General features: G+C 30.7%; 1 protein-coding gene across 4 annotated transcripts in view; it reads right to left on the reverse strand.

The window, feature by feature from the left end:
• The window catches only part of ASPP (Ankyrin-repeat, SH3-domain, and Proline-rich-region containing Protein), a 1,120,014-nt gene that overhangs the window by 505,533 nt on the left and 592,607 nt on the right, over nucleotides 1-21,874 (reverse strand). For all 4 annotated transcript variants that reach the window (XM_075377013.1, XM_075377010.1, XM_075377015.1 and 1 more), the window contains one exon: nucleotides 5,528-5,586. In XM_075377013.1, the coding sequence (XP_075233128.1) occupies nucleotides 5,528-5,586 (59 nt within the window). The remainder of the gene's footprint in view (nucleotides 1-5,527; nucleotides 5,587-21,874) is intronic.

Genomic DNA, 21,874 nt, shown 5'->3' on the forward strand with positions numbered 1-21,874 from the left:
AAAAAATAAATCTTTCGATAAGTTATGGAAAATATTAACTCACAGCTATCTCAGTGAGTGTAAACAGTAAAACAGAATAAAAAAATAAATAAAATTACAGGGTAAGTTATTCTGTTAAAATAATTACATCCGCTAAAACAAAACTCCAGTAATACGATAAGACTTTTTACTTACTATTTACAAAACTTTGATAGACCTATAATCATTTTAATTGAAATTATCCTAGATTTCTCACAGATGCATATCTCATTTAAAAGAAGCATTAAAGCTATCTAAAATGAGTTGATTTTAGAGTTGAGTTTGTTAAATTCAGCACGAAATTAGGGACCCACCATGTTGGTCTAGTGGTGAACTCTTCTTCCCAAATCAGCTGATTAGGAAAAGTCGAGAGTTACAGCGTTCAAATCCTAGTAAAGCCAGCTATTTTTACACGGATTTGAATACTAGATCGTGGATACCGGTTTTCTTTGGTGGTGGTTGGGTTTCAATTAACCACACATCTCAGGAATGGTCGAACTGAGAATGTACAAGACTACACTTCATTTACACTCATACATATCATCCTCATTCATCCTCTGAAGTATTGTCTGAACGGTAGTTACCGGAGGCTAAACAGGAAAGAAAGAAGCACGAAATGAGGGAAGACTACCATTTACAGAACGATTAATGAACTGAGAAAGAACGATGATTTAAAATAGCAGAGAAACGATAAAGGAATAAAGCTTGGGTTAATACAAAAATGAATTGAAGAAGTTATCTAACGCGTAACCTCGGAAAAACAAGTTGAAAATGGGGCGTGTGACGACAGTAGTTCATCAAGAATGAAGGGGTGACACCACGTGTTCGATCTATGGTTTGACGAAAACTGTCCCGCTTCAAAAACCTTGACATTAGCATCAGCCCATCTAAGAAAAATAATAGCGTACATTATAGAAGCGTACAACCTCTTTGAGCTTGTACGCTTCGCGAGGGCAACACAAACTTTTTTTTTCATAATTATATACAATCAGAAAACATGTATTCATTTAATTGTGGTGAAGGAATTCTCAAAATATAAAATTGTTTATAATTATATAACCCACGCAAAATTATTAAGAGAAGAAATGAAGAAAAATGATGAAAGTTGTGTTTTTAAAAAACCCCGTTATTTTTGTATTGCTAAATAATTGAATATATATTTAGGCGTAAACAAAGTAAAAAAAAAAAATAGGAAAAAAACGTTAAGAATAAAAATAAAAATATACAAAACTTTTTTTTTTACTTAATTATTTTTTTCTCCAATATAATAGATTTAAAGGTTTAAAAAAAGGTTGTGACGTTGTGGTATATGCCACAAAGAGGAAGCAGATTTACTGTATTATTAATATTATTAAAGAAGAACAAGCGATTGCATGTAAAAAATGATGATCATATTTTACAAAATGACGTATATATACGACAACTTTTATTCATAAAAGAAGGAATTATAAAAAGAGTATAAAAATACAAAAAATACGCGAAAATAAAACCTTTTGATGTTAGAATTCTTAAAATATTTTTCGTAAGTATTATTTTCTACAACGAACAGCTTCATGACGATTTGTAAACATGAGACCTAACCTTATTTGAATACTACAATACTACAATAGAACGTCAAGAGCAGTAATTTAACTTTTCTTTATATTCTTTGAAGCTGTTCTATAAAATTCTGTACTTCACAATATTAGTGGTAGATAAATGTTCTAATTAAATTTCAAATTAAATAATATATATGTATACTTTGAGGAATAGAGAGCTTAAATAAAACTAAGAGCAAAGCCGCTTATTACATTGTCAAACCAATTAAAATACAAAGGTTGAAGTACCTGTAAAGATAACTTTGACACGGATCCACAAGCTTTTACCCAAATCCTACCTAAAAAAAAATCTGTTTAGTAGGGACAAGGAAAAGGAGAAAGGAAGAATTTACTCAGAGAAGGACGATTACAAAACGATATAAATTAACTTAAATAAAAGTTGTGGTTCATGCCCAGTTCAAGGACAACAGACTAGGAATTATCCTACCTTCGATTTCCTACCAAAGATTTTCCCTACCCCAGTTGTAAAATATATATGAAACGTATTCCTATCCCCAAGATAACAAGATATCAAAAAAGAGTCTACGTCTTTCTTAAGAAAAACTATTTTTACGTCACGTGGAAATACCTTTCTTTTTCTTTTTCTTTTTCCTGTTTAGCCTCTGGTAACTACCGTTTAGATAATTCTTCAGAGGATGAATGAGGATGATATGTATGAGTGTAAATGAAGTGTAGTCTTGTACATTCTCAGTTCGACCATTCCTGAGATGTGTGGTTAATTGAAACCAAACCACCAAAGAACACCGGTATCCACGATCTAGTATTCAAGTCCGTGTAAAAATAACTGGCTTTACTAGGACTTGAACGCTGTAACTCTCGACTTCCAAATCAGCGGATTTGGGAAGACGCGTTAACCACTAGACCAACCCGGTGGGTTTTTACCTCTACAATAGGTAGCTTTCTTATCTACCTAATAAGATAAGAAAAATGGTATAAATAAAATGTTGATATGATGCCTGTACCCAATGGCGGCGGGATAAAATTTAGATTTTGAAAAATATTACATTAATAATTAAAGAACCGTTATCGCAAATAAATAAACTCATAAAAATTTGTTGAGATGGATATTATAGAATAGATTTATTTAAAAAAATATATATATTTACTAAGCACAAAGTTTTCCTATTTACTTTTACTTCATTCTTTAAAAAAAAAATTCACTTCATTTCATTCTTGCGGGGAGGAGGTCCCCCCCGCAAGAAGGGTTTTAAATACTATTCTATTCTATTCTCTAAGGAGAAGATAATAAGGGGGACAAAATATCCAGAATTTAAAAAAATATTTGTACGAAAACTATTTCAAATATAGTTTCCTTTAAATCTTGACATCGTTGTCTAAAATTCATTAACAGTGTGTATATTTAAAATAACAAATTATCTACAAAAGATGAAACCTTCTTTGAAATTATAAAAAGAAATTATTGTCACAAAAAGAAAATCTTTTCCTTTTTACTGTATTCTGCGCTATTGTACAAGGTATCCGAAAAGCCCCAACATACGCGTAATTCTATTATTTCTGTTACATTTGTCTGGTTGCAGGTAATGATGCTGTCGCAGGTGGAACATGTGCAAATCATCCTGTTTTGTGGCCGTAAGGTAATTTCCCATCGTGTTGTTAGCAATGAGTTTATTCGACTTCATCCCGAACGCAAACCGGTTATCACGTAGCACTGTCGTAAGATTACTTGATAAGTTTAAGAGAACGAGTAATGTTACAGATTTGCTCCGACCCGGAAGGGCACGACTGATAACGTAGTACAAGACTGATTATCAAGGTCTACGAGACTCAAACAAATCAATCTGGCGAACCAGCTTGGTACTGGACGTCCCTCGATCCACCATCCACACGATATCCTGAGATAGGAAAAAATTTACCAGTTCTAGCTCAAATTCCTGCAACACTTATCCGAAGATTATCTTGATTGTAGAATGAAAATGTGTGGTAAGGTTTTCGGTAGATTTAATATAAATGCTCGTAAGTTGACATTTTTAAATTACGTTTCATGTAATATTACTGTTGACACCATAAACATGGATGTCAATATATATATATATATATATATATATATATATATTACTGAATGTATCTTAATACTGTAGTTATATTGTAAAATAATAAAAGTAATAAAAACGATATATTGAAATTATAGATGAAATATGTAAAATAAATATAAAAGAAATAAAGTAAAACATATAGATGAAAATGACAAAGTGCAAAAGAGAAAATAATTCAGCCAATACGCGTAGTTTTCGAAAGGCATTTTAGAAGAAAGAAGAATCAGTGTGTGAAATGGGTGTTCGCATTGGTATTTCTTTTAAAAGAACGGTTCAGCTAAATTTAATGAGTCTGTCAAAAAAAAAGAATTTTTCAACTTCAAGTAATTTTAAAAAACTTCCAAGATTTTTTCCAGTTAGTTCTTTTAATATAGGTTTAATATATGTATAACTTTCTCATCTGTTTAACCATTTCTTTTGATTTATCGCGTTTTTTATTTTTAACGACTGTGAGAATGTTGTCCGCATTTTCATTTTTTTTTTTTTTTTACTGCATAATGAGCTCATGGTTCTATTTGATTTTATTTCATACTAATCAACCGATTTTACTGCATGAAGCTAAAAGCGACAAAGCTAATACAAATACCGAAATTAACATTTTCAAATTTAAACTGGACAGAATTCTTGGCGAGCGTACTTGGAATATTAAAATGTAAGTTTTTATCCACAGACGAACGCATAGGTATTTACCATTCCAAGAGTGCGAGGTGCGAGTTTGGTACTTTATCTGCTTCTGAGGGTGACGAAGTTCTTAGATTGGACATTTCAAATACGTGGAATTCCAAATATCAGTGTTAGTGGCCAACTAATAAAAGGGAGGATTAAAGTTTTGTATATCAGTTTACGGTTCAAAGTGTAAAGAGATGTGTTATGTTCTCATAATGTTGAAAAGATAAAAAATAATAGACGAAATAAAAATGATTTTTCGTTTATTAATTTTCAAATATGAACTACTAATTTTTAAACTTAAGTTACCACACATTATAAACGTGTTGTAAACAATTTTATTTTTTTACCGACTTTTCGAAGAATAGAACGGTATTACTTTCTGTCGCAAGGTGTTATTGGGGGCGAAAATAAATTCTTTAAGTTTTGAGGTATGACGAGTATGAAAATACTGTTCACTTAAAATGTAGTATCCTTATATATATATATATAAGGTAGTATTATTATATATATATAAAAGCCTATAAATAAAATTCTGCCGCTCAAAATGTCCAAAATACTACATAATTTCCACCGAAATTTAGATATCCTATAGTAGCGTATCTGAAGTTACACATGAAAATTTGATACAAAACTGATAGAGTCGTTTTTTGAGTTACACTTAATTTAAGGTCGACAATAGAAAACATAACTTCAATTTGAGGTTATGTTGACAGTTATTGGTCTGTTTTTCATAAGTTCTTATTTAGTGAGTCACAGTTGTGAAAGAGTTGAAATTTGATGCATGTGTGTACCGTTAGGACGTTAATCGAATAAATGTAGTCTGTTGTACTTTGAAAATCAGCGAGTCTCTGACTGCGAAATAATGAGAAGTTCGGAGACAAGACGTCGGTGTCCTTGTGTAGAACAGTGCAAGAATTGTTTTAAAGATTGAAAATTGTAGTTTAATTGTAAAATAAAAACGAAACAATAAACAGTTTATAAGGATAAATTAAAAATCTATAAAAAAAATATATATATATATATTATACATGATAAAAGGAAAGAACCCTTTTTTATTAACCACAGAATTTAAGAAAAATAAGCAATATTAACGATTAAAAAATATATAATATAAGTAGTTGTTGTTTGTAAATTTTACACACATTATGTTGGGTTTTATAATTATATATATATCTAATGAAGACTTACCGATGAGTCCCCAAAGAAACCGGGCTCCTTCATTCCATTTCTCGTTTCACCTCCCCCACCTAAAAACAAACAAAATAAATATAAATAAGCAAATCGGTAATTTACAACAAAAATACACTCAGTTTGTTAACACACATTAAAACAATATACAACAATTTCCGATGTTCTTTCACTATGTTCTTTTGCGATAAAATAAACATACAAATAGTAAATATGTATATAGAGAACATTACAAAAGAAAACTCTCTTATTAATCGTGAATCACCTTCGCGAACCAAATATATACAATTTATTTAAAAAGAACAATATATATATATATATATATATACACACACATACGTACGTACGTACGTACGTAAGCACGCACACGCGCACACACACACACAAAATCCGACAAGGTAATTTTATTTATAAAAAAAAACCATGACAGTACAAAGAGGAAGATTCGATGCCTCTCGCATTGAGCATGACGTCGTAGTAATTGTAACCTTAACGATTATCGATGACGTCATACCAATCGATTATGTCGTTTACTAGACATCGTACCATAGACAAACGATTCTTTAAGATTACCTGTCTTTCTCTCTTTTTCTGTTTAGCCTCCGGAACCTGCAGCGTTAGAGAGAGAAGGAAAACAAAAGAAAGGAAAAAAGATGGGTGCTGCTGATTATTATTTTTATAAATTTAATTTAATGGGTAAAAAATAAAATATTATTATACATTTCAGCGCAGATTTCCCTCAATATCAAAGTTACGAAAACTACTTCAAGATGAAGAAACGAAGTAGGATATTATAAAAATACGACTAATTTTTTAAGTAAACAGAACAAACACGACTTCCGTTCTTATCATTAATAAAAAATACTGTACATTCTGATTACAAAATAACGATTTACTTTAGTTCCAAAAACATCAATTTTTATTATTTACTGCTTCATAAGAAAACTCTTTCCCATTAGAACTTCAAAAATAAGCACGCAGTAGTACGTATTTACTGCGTGCGTCTATTATTCAAACAATCTTTTAATCATTCATTATTTACAAAGATTTCTCTATGTGGTACAATCTTGTTTGATCAGAAACATAAGCAACTAAGTTCCTAATTCGTAATACGTACGTAATAGTTATGTTACAAACAAGATATGTATATATATATACATATATATATTACGAGAGATTAAATCTATTAGGTATGTCTATTACCCGTCATAAGAGGCAACTGAAATGGGGCCTAAGTAACAGACATAGATATGTTTGTCTGTCCACAACCGTAATTATTTCTTTGGTTATAAGTGTTGTTTAGACATATATCTGTGGTCTTTAGGCTACGAATATAGCATTAGTTATATGCGGGATCAACAATATCCTAACAGCCGATGTCATTACATCATAAAAAAAATTTTGAAACTACCATTCACAAACAAAATAAAATAAAAAGAAATGTCGATGCAACATAATTAAAAATTTATAACCGCAGCAAACATTTCTGATCGTTTTTGTAAAAATATTAAGAAGTATAAAAAAACAAATATTAATCAAATAAAAATGATTAAGCATGAGCGTTAATTTTGTAATTACGTCCTTGTACGAAGGAATTATGATCGCGTAGAATTTCGGTTTTCAGATTTCAACGGAAATATCCAGTCTGACCACCTCTGAATCCATTTTGAATAGTTTCGGCGTAACGTCAGTACGTACGTACGTACGTATCTCGCATAACTCAAAAACTATTAGCTGTAGGATGTTGAAACTTTGGATCTAGGACTGTTGTAACATCTAGTTGTGCACCTCCCTTTTTGATTATAATCGACTGAACCGAAAGTATCCAAAGAAGAACAAAATTAAAAAAAAAAGATTAGATTTTGGACTTTTTCTTAACTGCAGTAATAAGTCCTCATTAAAAGCTTTTCAACGCTACATCATAAGTGGTACTTTTTATATTGGTTCCAGAGTTATAGCCAAATGAAAGTTTAATTAATGAAATATTTGTATCTTAGAAGGGGAAAGCACATCGGCTCAAATCAGACTTCATCTCCTTTTTTTTTTTTATTTAAATATATTTATTTATTAACAATTATTAACCTCTGATTGGAAAAAAGGTTTTTCGATAAATAATAACAATAAAAATTAAAAAAATATCAGCAGTTATTAATTAAATAAAACTTTATTTACTTTTCATTTTAAAAAATGTGTATATGTAAATTTAATAAGCGTAAAAGGAAGTCCTATGGTGCCCACATCAGTTTTTTTTTTTGGGCGCAAAATGAAGTTTCGTTATTAGCGCCTGAAAGCAATGATTTTACAATAAATAAACTAATTCTATAACAATAGAAGCCAAGTATAACGGATGTATAAATTAATAAAAAATAAAATTAACAAACAAATCGCACAATATCACAAGAAAAATAGGAAAAAGTAAAACACAATATAAAATGCTAAAAAAAAAAAATATTACAATAAATATTAAACAATCTAATATACATGTCCAGCTTTAAGAAAAAACAAGATATTCATTCGATAACATCCCCAAATTATTTCCTAGTACATCTCGGATGTCAGCTCCTACTTTCTTAATTTCCGAAGCAATGTCGTATAACACAAGCAGTCCACAAAGATGTGGTGTTATATTTTTATTTATTACTAACATCTCCATCGCGGCTTCGCTCGCGCTATACGGTTACATATGATTAATTGTGTGTCGATCAATATTTTGTCGTTTTGGACAAATATGAACCAAATCAGACCATAAATACAATTTTTCGAAATATCTCGATCCGAGCGCCACCTAGCGGGTTAAATTAGTTCAGAAACCTTCGCAGGCGTGCGCACAACTCTCCTAAGTTTCATCGCAATTGGATGAATGGTACAGGAACGCATACGGAACAAACACACAAACATTCATTTTATCTAAATAGGAAATTTGTCTATTTAAAACAAATATTAAAAAACAATAAATTTCAAAAACAAACTATCAAAAAATTTCGCAATTTAAATTAAATCTATCTGGGTTTTCTATGTTATTTTAACACAGAATTTTTGTTGTCATTTGTACAGTTACGTGGTAACATTGTGTATTTCATTTTGTTATTTCGTGTGTTTTGTTAAAAACGGACAGAAATGTTAAGTACAATATGATTTTTTAGTCCTGTTACCCAATTGTTAATAGCTGATAATTTTTTTCTAAGAAAGGGAAATTTTGTTTTGTGACACGAAGTTGGTAGCGCTACTCAACCGGTATACATACGGCAGTGTGAGTTGATTCTCCTTGAGCTGAGTAAACTTTTATGCAGTTTCCGGTCGTGTTACGAACAGAATGTCTTTTACCATAGAACAAGGAGTTTTCATTCTTGAACAATATTTTGCCACGAAATCGTACGCGAGTGTAAAAGAATGATTTCAAATTAAATTTTTCGGTGTTCCTCCGCCAGAAAAAAATGTCAATTTCTAGGCTAGCAAACCGATTTCGAGAGACAGGTAGTGTTTGCGACAGAAAACGTAGTGGTCGACTGACTCGTTTGTCAGATGACATTTTAGAGATTTTGAAAACAAGATTGCTCTATTCTCCACGGAAAACTTTACGAAAACTTTCCACGCAAGTCGGTTTGTCACATTCGAGTGTTCAAAAAGCTGCTTAAAAATTGAAATTGTATCCGTATCGCGTACGATTAGTCAAACAGCTTCAGTCAGATTTAAAAAAGCAATTGCAATATTGCCGTCGGTTTAGGTCTCTCGTAAACGATAACGGAATCGAGTTTTTAAACACAGTGTTCTTTAGTGATGAAGCTTGGATCCATCTCGATGGTTATGTGAACAGTCAAAACTGTCGAATTTGGGCGGTTGAAAATCCTAACGCTTTACAAGACAAATCTTCTCATCCTGAAAAAATTGGTGTGTGGTGTGCGATATCTCGTCATCGTATAATCAGACCCGTATTCTTCGAACAAACAGTAAATGGTGAAGTATACAGGAATAATTGTGCGCCAATTTGTGCCCCTCTGGAACCTCAAGAACGGTATTGCTGGTTTCAGCAAGATGGCGCTACATGCCGTACGTTTCGATAAACCATGGATTTTCTGCAAGAGCTCTTTGATGATCGAATAATAAGCAAGGGCTTATGGCCTCCAAGGTCCCCAAACCTCACATCTCCTGAGTACTTTTTGTGGGGCTTAATCACGAATATTTCCAATGAACTCTTAAAGGTTTCTGCTAATATGCTGAAAAGAGTCCGTGCGTGTATACCCGCAAGGGGTGGGAATTTTGAGCATATTCTTTAAAAAACATGTAAGTAATAGCTTTTTTATTAAATCTCTTTTGTAACAAACAAATATATTTTTTTATTCTACCTAAATTTCCCTTTTTAAATTACATTTAAAGTTGGGTAACAGGACTAAAAAATCACTCTGTATGATGTTTTTTTAATCAATTTCTAATTATTTTATAGTGTGAGCAACCAAAAGCAGACGAGTAATTGTTATTATTTTAATTTGTTGGTAAAAGATAGTTTATTATTTTTATAACATAGTAAGGAAAAAAAATCAGTATTATTATACAAGCAATGAACATAAAGGTTAAGATGATTACACAATATTATCATAACCATTTATTTCATAAAAAATAGTTATATAAACTAAGAAATCTAGTGTATAAAAATAATACATAAATTATATATTTATATATCTCACATAAACTTAAATAAACAGAAGCACAAAAGGTAACATTAAAGCTAAGTAACAGAAATAGAACAGAAAGAAGGTCATGAAACAAAATTACTCTACAATACTATACAGTATATATATATTATAGTATATATATATATTAGTATATATATATTACGATATATATAGTAATATATATATATATATATATATATATATATATATATATATATATTACTATATATATTACTATACAGTATATATATATATTACTAAACTAATATTCTCTTCTTCAATATATATATATATATATATATATATATATATATATATATATTGAAGAAGAGAAGCTCTTACGATGGACGACATACAAGACAAAGTGAAAGTTAAGAAATTTGAAATGTTTAGTTACAAATCAAAGAAAAAAAAACAGTATACACGGATATATAAAATGTCAATAGGTATATAATAATTGGTATGTCACGATTCACGATCTATAATTTTTATTACTATATTATTGTTATACATTTAGAGTTACTCGTTTCGTGAGATATTATTCTTTTAGACATATTAAAAATGAATAACCCATGACATGCAATTATATTCTCATGCATTTATCCAATAATAAAACTGCACTAAAAACAAAAATCCATTAAAATAGAACTATTTCCATTTATCATAATGGATTTTTCAAGTTCTGCGTGGAAAAAAAAAAGATAATACATGAATTTTAAAGTAGATTGACTATCCGGAAAGAATAACAATTTATATATAATAATAATAATATAATATATATTATATATTATATTAATATAATTAAATTAATTATATATTATATTAATTATATATATAATTAATTATATATTATTAATATATATTATATATATAATATATAATATATATTTATATATATATATAATAACAATATATATATATATATATATATATATAATTCCTAATGTGTATGTTGTAATCTGTTCAATTACAGACCAATATTGGAAGAAAATAGTAAGAAACCAGACGAAATTATAGTTGCGCGGCCCAGAATTATCGTTACCAAAAAAAAAAGTTTTTCAATCGTTTACTTATGTTTGAAATCCTGTATAGATCAAATGTAGTATTTGAAATTTGACACACTTCCCGTTACGCAATAAAACAGAAGCACAGCTTTGCTTCTGATGACAATATAATATAGCATATTTAATATAGTTCTAAATCCGATATAACACACCAATATTCTATGAGCGCTCAATGGTTTTCTTTTTACAAATTTGGAAAATGATTTCCGATTATCTTATCACTCAAACTTTTCTATTTTTTAGAGCAACTTTGTTTTAAAAGAAAAGCATTGTTTTAAATTTTTTTCTTTCGAATATTTATTAAATTCTAATCAGTATAAAATAATACGTTTCGTAAATTACGTCTGGATTAGGTAAAATTAATACAAAGCCACTAATTTGAATTTGAAAAGTGTTTTTGCCAGTGGAACTGGCAAAAAAGATTGTCGCCAGACGGTCGAATCGCGGATAAGTGCAGGGCCAGTGAGGCAGCCTCTTTGCTGAGGGAGTTCGGGTCCAGCAGATGGCTGGATCAGGATGGTCTGATGACGCATTGAGGACTCTTTCCAGGCTTTAGAGGTGGGTCCGCGATTCAGGAAGGATATACGTGGAGTGCATACCCGGACCCAGACTAGGTGATACTGAAGGGAAGGGTAACCCTCTTGGGGAGAGTCACCAAGGCAACCGGAAGGGATGTCGTGATGTCTCAATGATCCAAGAAGGACCCCGCCGTCTGTAGATCAGCTTCAAGCTGCACTAAGAGGGGGCTAGTCTTCAACCACGTCACTTGGGACCGACCGAAGTAACGTCTTCTAGGCGGTTACCGGTTGCTATCAAGTGGTTAGGAAAAAGGGAAAAAAAAGGTAAAATTAATATGACAAAAAATAGATGTGATAAAGTACGTATTAATTATTGGTTCGTACGTATTATTATTGAGTAGTATTGGTTCTGTAAATAAAAAAATAATATTTTAATTGGGTTTGAAATAAACTAGCGAGGCAATTTTTTAAACGGTTAGGCAATTTATAACAAACTGACAACGGACGAATAATAAGGTATTTTTACGTAAGCTGAAATATCGTATGGTGTTGTATGAAAACACATCTGTTATCTGATTGGTATGGTAGGGGCAGATATCACCACTTTTATTTTAAAGAATAACTGACTATTCTATTTTGTAAAGATTGCACAGTCATAAATAAAAACTAAAGTATAAATAAATATACCCAATTTTCTAAATATAGATAAATTTAGACAGCCAATTTTTGTATCCTGAAAACACCATCTTACTTTTTAACATACCTACATCCAAGTAATGACATTACATGTAGACGGGAATATACGCAAACATATTAAATATTAATTAACGGTGAAGACAAGCTCAGCGTTTGAAAGCACGAGTACCATTTAATTTTATGCATATTAAATCAAGTTTATTATCTTAAGAAAACTTTGCAAATAGTGAAACATCCATCCAGAAAGTTCACATCGTGAGCAACAGAAATACAAACTTTATTACTTCGGGAATTCTATTCACTCAAATAGTATGTGTATGCACATACATATACCGAACGATTCAAAAGGACTTTAAAACTTTAAAAGCATATAAAAGTTTTAACTTACAGATTCGGTTGAGGTCTCATTTCATAGAAAAAGACATCAAGTCTTTTGACGAAGTAGTTCATTAGAACCGAATTCGATCACCGGTGTTGTTAAAAATGAATAATTTTTAACTGTATTTTTTGGTTTCACGATTTGCAATCAGCAATTGCAGTTCAACATTATTTTCGTAGAGAATACGGTAGGGAGCCTCCTAATAGGCATATAATTTACTCTTGGCACCAAACCTTCGTCGAGACAGGTTCTGTTAACACACAAAATCATCAGAACGCCCACTCTCTTTCACACTCTTTCAACACTCTCTCCGAGTTGTTTCACGGCAGCTCTTAAGCTGCCGTGAAACAATTCGGAGAATGCTTTCCAAATAGTCCGAAGAAATACTCGGATGTGCGTCACATGAGATCGGCATTCCACAAACGACTGTTTGGCAAGTATTGTGTAAACGATTGCAACTGAAGCCATACAAACTAACCATGGTTCAACATATTACATATTACGAAAAGTTGTTAGGCTGCAGTTTTGTGTGAAAATGATGGATAGAATTGCAGGCAATGATTTTTAAAGTAATTTTTATGTAATTTTTAGTAATAAGTCAACGTTTTACATTAGCGGTAAGGTGACTACCAGTAGCTGACGAATATGGGGTAGCGAAAACCCTCACGAACTTTGCAGCACATTTGTGATAGCCGTAAGGTAAATGTTTTTTGTGCCGTAAGAAAACAAAGACTGTAGAGTCCGTTCTTCTTCCAGGAGGCAACCGTGAATTTCTTACATTAAATATAATGTAGAGAATTAAAAGGCTTTTACTTAGTTAGTAGTTAATAAAACTTTTACAACTTTTTTTAACAGCAGTTTCAACGGAGTTATTTTTTTCACTAGCCAGATTATAACACGGTAAATAAAAATTCTGAATACGTTAAATAGAAGGGTTATTTTAAAATAAAAACACAGTAATAAAATAATTCAACAACAAACTGAATATAAGCGAAATCGAGATTTATCACAAACGAAATCTAAGTTAAACAAAAATAGAACTAATACATTTAATTTATATTGCTTTAATTCATTAAAAACGTAAATTTAAGCACGGATTGTTACATTTCATAGTTAATTTAATGTTTTTGCATCGATAAACTTTGCTTACTAAGTTAAACCAAAATTAAAATTTCTACTTTTTCGTAATTTTAAACAATACTGCATTTAAAATCTACTGTAACGTTTATTTTTGTTTCTACAAAACTTCATTAAAACTCAAACTATAGAAATTTCAAACAATCCATAAAAACAGAATGCATTTTTTTGTGTGTTCATAAACAAATAATGTTCTGTTTAACTCCGTGAAAGCACGGCATATTATAAAACAACACAAACAAGAAAAAAAAAACCGTAAGTAAGTATTATATTATATGTGAAACAAAACACATTTCGATCTACATATCAGGAAAATATTTTTTTATTGATTCAGAAATTTACAGAGAATCACTTTCTCAAATAATGACGGTATTATAATTGAATTAAAATAAAAAATATAAATGTGTGAGGTCCTCTACTAACCGCGATTGTACGTATAAACCAAAATATCTGTTAATCTAGCGAGTATGAGTTTACTTACAACGTACTGATGAATACCTTCGTCTCACCAGCTACTAAAATTAATCATATACGAACAGCACACGTTGCATAACTAAAGTTTTCAAACCTTTCTTTTTCCCGTTTAGCCTCCGGTAATTACCTTTCTGATAATACTTCAAAGGAAGAATGAGGATGATATGTATGAGTGTAGTCTTGTACAGTCTCAGTTCGACCATTCCTGAGACGTCTGATTAATTGAAACCCAACCACCAAAGAACACCGATATCCACGATCTAGTATTCAAATAGGCCTTAACTAAGATTTGAACCTTAAAAGTCTAGACTTCAAAATCAGCTGATTTGCGAAGACGCGTTCACCAGCACACCAAATAGGGGGGATGGATTAAGCTTTCAAACTTAACAAAAATTAACTCAACGATATTTATATCCATCTGTATTTACTTCATCAAAACAAAATACAAACCCAACTTGTACCTTCAAATCGTATCATTCAACAACAAAATGACATACGTTTGCACCTAATACGAATTTTATTTACCCTAACAAAACATTTAACTTTACTTGGTGGTACCCTAACGTTCCCGGACAAGCTGTATTTAAGGAAAAGTCCTTATTTACTAAAATTTGAAAGATGCTTCAAAGTAACAAGCTTGCGCAATAATACACCGGAGTTAGCGTTTTGGCAACTTCTGAAATTCAGCCATGAAGTTCTTTTATAAGAGAGTCAAGAACAACCTACGATTCGCGCTAAATCTTGGTAACGGTGTTACAGCGGCGACTTTTCAGTGGCATCTTCACCTTTAGGAAAAGAAGAAATGTGCTAAAAAAGGAGCTAAATTTGGCAAATAAGGTGGATGCACAACCGGTAACGTGTTGTTCTTTGCGAGGTAATTACGAACAAAGAGTATTCTGTGATAGGATGCAATATCATCTTGGAGAATCCGGTTCTTCTCGCCCAAGAGTTCTGATCGCTTTCGCCGATTTTTTCCCTCAAACGGCTCAGAACTTTTAAATTTAACGGCCTCCCACAAGAGAGACGAATTAACGGTTAATTTTTCCCATATTTTCGGAAACGATGCTAACGGAAGGTCTTCCGGATTGTTCAAAGTTCTCCAGGGACATTCTTCCGCTTTTTAGGCGTGGGTGCATATAAAAACATTGTATGCGACCGGTTGTCTCATCGTAATATGGTTATTCATACTTGTGAGCCCAAAAAAGTAACTTTATAATCCATTTTTTCAGGTAGAAGAAAAGGTACGGGGTTTAATAAATTCTTTTCAGAATGTAAAAGAGAAAAATATAGAGCAAGAAACTACCAAGAAATCTTTAACAATATGAGTTTTAAACCAATTCTGATAACTTACTAGTATTAAGAGTATATATATCAGATGCATAGTAATTAAGACAATATGGATTCTGAGAACAATGTTTCTATACTAAGCACAGTACGTATTTCTTTCTTTTGGACCTTACTTTTATAAGGATTATTGCAGGTACATGAAGTGTGTTAAGTTGGATTTGGGAGTTTGTTTGAGTTTTTTTAATTATATAAATAGAATTAAGAAAACTACATGAGAGCGAAATGGAAGGAAACCCAAATAAAATATTGCTGAATAAAGTACATTGCGTAAAAATACACATTTTCGAGAATGGTGAAGGATAAATAGTTACGAAGAACGAGTTTCTGATCTATAAATTATTTAACAATCCTGGACATTGAATAAAACAGAAATGAAGAAATCTTGAGATATACCTCTTTTATTTCCAAGATATCTTCAAAAGGAAGAGGTCCTGCAGACTTCTTCCTTTTCCCAAAGGTGAAGCTGCAGATGAAAGGTCGCCGCTGTAATATCGCTATTAAGTTCTAACGCGAATTGTAAGTTGATCTTGACTCGCTTACAAAAGACGACTTCATGGTTGCATTTCAGAAGTTGCTGAAACGCTGACACCGGTGTATTATTGCGCAGGCTGATTATTTTCAATCAATGTAAAATATTATCGTAAACTTTCAAAACTTAGGAATAATTTTGTGATGTTTTTAAAAAAAAAAAATGAATTAAATTATGCAATTTATTAAGTCAATATTAAAAAAATCGTAACACTAATTAGTAATTACACTTACGCAAAGTAAGTTTATTATTAAATTTGTTTAAACGTAAAATTAAGTGATATATCTCTATTTAAACCGCCAACAATAAACTGTTTTATACAGAAGGAAATGTTATTAAAGAGATACAAATTATAATACAACTTTTTTTATAATACCGAAACGGCTCTTTGTTTATAAAGGTAAAGCAAAATTTTATCCAGAATAATATATGCAAAAATAAAAAAAGACAGCTACAGCTTATGACGGAGATGTTGCTACGAAATAAAAATTTAGTTATTAAATATTTAAAACTACATATTTTTTTAAAACTACATATATTAGTATGAGATTGGAGTAAAATAATGTGGAAAATGACGGTACTACTGGAGTTATAGAAAGGAAGACTGTTTATTTTGCGTGCAAATTTGGTATTACCAGTTTTTGAAAACTGAAAAGGCTGGATTTCGTAACATTGAAAATGTTACGAAATCGTGTGTTTCTGTTTTTTAAAATTCGGTTAACTGTTGAAGAACATGTATTCGTGATGGAAACTAATTTTCAAGTTGCGAAAGTTCAGGGGAAATTTTGAAAAGAAAGCAGCAGTGAAAATTGAAATTCAAACGTTACTTAAAAAATTTTGTTAAACAGTATCGATGTTCGATCAGAAACGTACCCGACGCAGGTCAGTTTTAACGATTCGGATCTCAAGAGGATATTTAAGTTGCTGTTACAAGATCTCGTAAATCTTTGGGTACTTTTTCGTTCCCCCCCCCCTCACAACAAAAAATAGAAAGTTTTTCACCTGGAAATAACTCAAAGTAGCAGGAAATATTGATATTAATAATAACCAGTTTTGAGAAATAATCCAATAACTCCATGTAACTATTTTCATTTATTTATTTTATAAATATAATTAACCAAACTTAACCTAAGCTTAGTAACCTTGAATAATTAACAGTAATGTTTTGATTATTTAAATCATAAATACAGTAATTATTTCAATGATTTATTAAATAATCAAAACAATGATGTAAATTAATCGATATTACCGAGCGTAGGTTAAGTCTGGTTAGATAATATTTATAATTATAATTATAAGCAATAATGCTTATATTTTTAATATGTAAAAGATGTTAACATGGAGAATGTTTAAAATGACCGGTATAAAATAGCATGTTAGTATGTGATCGGGTTGTTGGATTATTTCTCTCCAAACCTGGTGATCGTTAAAATCTGAGTTATTTCCAGGTGAAAAATTTGCAAACGTCGAGGGGGGTGGGAGAAACGAAAAAGTATCAACTTTGCGAAGACTAAGCCGGAAAAAGATAATTTCACTAGGTTCAGCCCACACTGCAGCCAAGAGAATGCTTCAATGTTATCCGAATCGAATGCAAGTTTTCCATGAACTAAGTTATCCTAATTATGCTGAAAACGTTCACTACTATTAACGGTTAAAGAACTTCACTAGAGGCAACATTACCGTTTTAGATCAAGTACTTTTCACAGATGAAACGTGGTTTTCACCTTTGTGTGTAGGTTAATAGTCAGAAATACCGGAAATGGAGTACTGTAGCAACAGGATAGTGCAACTTGCCATATACCTCGCTCTAATAAGAAGATGCTAGAGGATTTCTTCGGTGGAATAATCATTTATAAAGGATTGTGGCCACCAAGAGCCCCTGAATTCAGACTTCTTTCTGTAGGATACTTAAAAGAATCGTTTATAGGAGCAATCCACATACATTGCACGAATTGAAAGACAAACATTACCAATGCTATCCAGGAAATAGACAGGATTCAGCTAACAGGAGTAGCCAGGAACGTGGTCAAACGTGTTGACAAGAGCATAGAGGTTGATGGACATCATTTCCAACTGTTTCTGTAAATTATTATGAGTTTACCAATATAAATTATTATTTATAGACTAGACTAAATGATGGGACCTTTTTTAAGTTGAACATTCTGTATATTTTTATCAATAGACAACAATCATAACAGAAAAAAAAAAATGAAATACCGACATTAATAATTTCCTAGTCGATCTAACAACAAACAATTAGGCTGCTGTAATATGAACTTAAGCTAAGAAAACATGGTTATTTTATAATACAAAAATTATTTAAAAGATCTCCAGTTAATAAAAAATGTAAATAAATAAATAAAATCATTAATTGCAGATTTTTAATCCATTAAAATAAAATTTAGTAACTTTTTTTTTACGATAAATTTACATACCCTGTTTTCAGTTTTCGTGAACATCCTGAATATTTCAAAGTAAAATATTTAAATTAGTTTATTTGTGAAAATCGTATTACTTATAATTTCGTTACAATTATAAATTTTATAACATGATGATAAAAAAATGAATTTGTAATTTAATTTCAGAAATTTTGTTTCAATAAAAATTTTAAATATGTTAATGTTGTTTAATGTAGCATCTAAAATTGGTTATGTCAAAATGTTTACGATGTAAAAATAACAGCTGATTAGAAGATTTTTAAATTTCTGTTATAATGTACTACAAAAATTATTCAAATAAATTTAAGTATTAAGTTCTTTTTTAATTTCTTTTTTTTAAGTATGTTTTTATGGTACTTTTAATTTTTAATTATTATTTTAATAAAAAATAACTGGTTCCATTAAAAATAAAACCAGCGTGGAACAAAAGCTGAACGTAAAAGGCGTGAGACAATATTTTTATAAAAATAAGGAAAGGTATGTAGAAAACTAACTTTATAAGTTACAGCTTATAATTATAACTACTAAATATCGTGAGGTAAATAAATATCTGTGGAATGCTGAAATATATAACACAGCAGCATCAATCATCTAAACACTGAAACATTCCAAAGATTTGTAAATTATTATCGCACAGTAAATTTAAGTGTTTTTGGGAGGGTAAAAAAGAGAATAAAAATAAATCTAATTCTAAAGACAGGATGTAATAGCAAAAGAATTGGAAATGGAACGGTTATAATTTCCCAGCATTGAGAAATTGAAGCTGTATTTCGAAAACTGGTATCCGGAATTATTTCAAGATTTTCGCATACAGATGGAGCTAAAGGCTAAGGTGGCTTATGTTAAACAGATGAAAGAAGAGCTCAAAAACTTCAACATTACAGAAATTGACTGTCTAGATCTAAAAGAGAAATGGAAATAACATTTTTGAATTAAAGGTTTCTGTAAGTGAAAAAAAAACTCAACACAGGAAAATGGGCTGAAGAAAGAAGAGCTAAATAGTTCGAAATAATGAAGAGCTTCTGGAACAAACAGAACAAACTACATGAAATTATATTTGTGTGGCACTTGGAAGAACAACCGTAGAGATAAAACTCAGTGTGAAACATCAAGATTTGCCAAAACCCCGGTTGAAAATATTTGAGGTAGATTTTTAAAAAAAAACTACGTATTGTGATAGTACCATAATTCGAATTCCGGAAAATTTCGACATATCTTCGGGTTTCACATCCCCCAGACTCCAAAACCACCGTCATCCCAAACGTATATATATATATATTTCACTTTCTTGTGGACACGATAACTATCGTAATTTTGGTCCAATCACTTTAAAATTGTTCCCTAAAAAAAACTCAACCTAAAATCACGGACGAGTTCGTTAACGGCAAAAATCATTTAACGGTGGAAATGAAATGGCTTTTTCGAAAAAAAAAATCGCTATAACTTTCTTATTAAGTAAAATAACGATTAAAGCTCTTACTATTCTTTGGATAAGGGTCTAAAATTTATCCAAGTAAAGTCTTTTGATATAACCAACCATTGGCCCAGGGGGTAGAAAAAATGGGTTTATGAAGACAAACAAACCTATCTTAATAGGGAGAGTATCGAATCGTTTTAAGGTGGTAGTTAGTCCACTGAAAATTACCTAAAATGTGTAACTTTAAAATTTTTCATACAACAAATCCTTACGGCAAGGGATAACCAAAATGTTGCTGGAATTGTAAGATGGGGCTTGTCGTATGCTAAACATGTGAAACTTTTATTCACATGCAACCATTGTCATGTTGTGTAAATCTGAAATTTTTCTTAATTTTAAAGTGGAAATCTTTTATATCCCCTACTTAGCACCGGTGAAATCTACCTCCGCCTTCCGGCGTGTCAAAACGATATTTTTTTTTTTTTTTTTACGGATCGCTATAGTTTCATAGTTTCCCTTATACATAGTGTTCTTTAAAGGTGAGGTCAAACTGTAGGAAGTGATTCTTCAAAACATACTGAAGAAAAAACCAGACCAGTGAACATAGGTCCGAAAACGCATATTTTTCTGTATATCCCCATTTTGTTTTTAAATTATTTTTCAAGAACGGTTGGAAATAACGCAATATTTTTTTTTTATTTTTTAAAAATAAGATTTTTGAACAAGAAAAAATAACGATACTGTTGGTTGACAAATTTCAAAATTGGGGTCGTTTTAATTTTTCAATCTTAAATCGTAGGAATTATTAGACTTATAAAACTGTGTTGTATATAAAAATTATGAAGCATTTTTTTGTGACCAATACGTCTTGTTTTTTATCGTGAATTATTATCGTGTTTCCGATTAAAATTGCTACTTTTAGCTATTTGATTTAGTTATCAAGTGAGTCACGATAATAAAAAAAAAAAAACAAGATGGCCCCGATATCGGATTAGGCCTACTTTTTGCTTCGAAAAAGTAATAATAATTATCTTATTAATAAACTGTAGAAAACAATACGGATATAATTACATAAATCATAATATATTCATGTACCAGAATCATTATTGTAACAAAATACTACTTTAATTATAGAAGTTATGGAACACTATAAATAAATTTATTATATATATATATATAATTGTTTAATTACATAAATATGATAAATGTATTTATTTTTAGTTGTTTTTATACGGATTTGAATACTAGACATTGAATACCCATGTACTACGGTGGTTGGGGTTTAATTAATCACACGTCTCAGGACTGGTCGGACTGGATCTGTACAAAACTACACCTAATTTACATGTCTTACATACCATTCTCATTGCCCGATAGTTGATTTACTTATTGTTGATTCGTTGAAAAGATTGTAACGTACACATTAGGAAAAAAAATTGTATAATTTATATCAATTTTTAAATTAAAAGAGATTATGTGACAGTTTATATAAAAGAAACATGAACGAACAACAAAATTATTTTCTCACTGAGAAGCAGTTTATAACAGAGAAGACAAATTCTATAATAGTATTACCGAACAAATAATTTATAAAATGTACGTTTTTTTTTTGTTGATGTTTAACCTTCTGGACCACCATTAGGTATTACTTCAGACGATAAGATGAATGATTTGTAGC

The sequence above is a fragment of the Lycorma delicatula genome, chromosome 10, assembly GCF_047948215.1.
Source record: "Lycorma delicatula isolate Av1 chromosome 10, ASM4794821v1, whole genome shotgun sequence".
Taxonomy (NCBI): domain Eukaryota; kingdom Metazoa; phylum Arthropoda; class Insecta; order Hemiptera; family Fulgoridae; genus Lycorma; species Lycorma delicatula.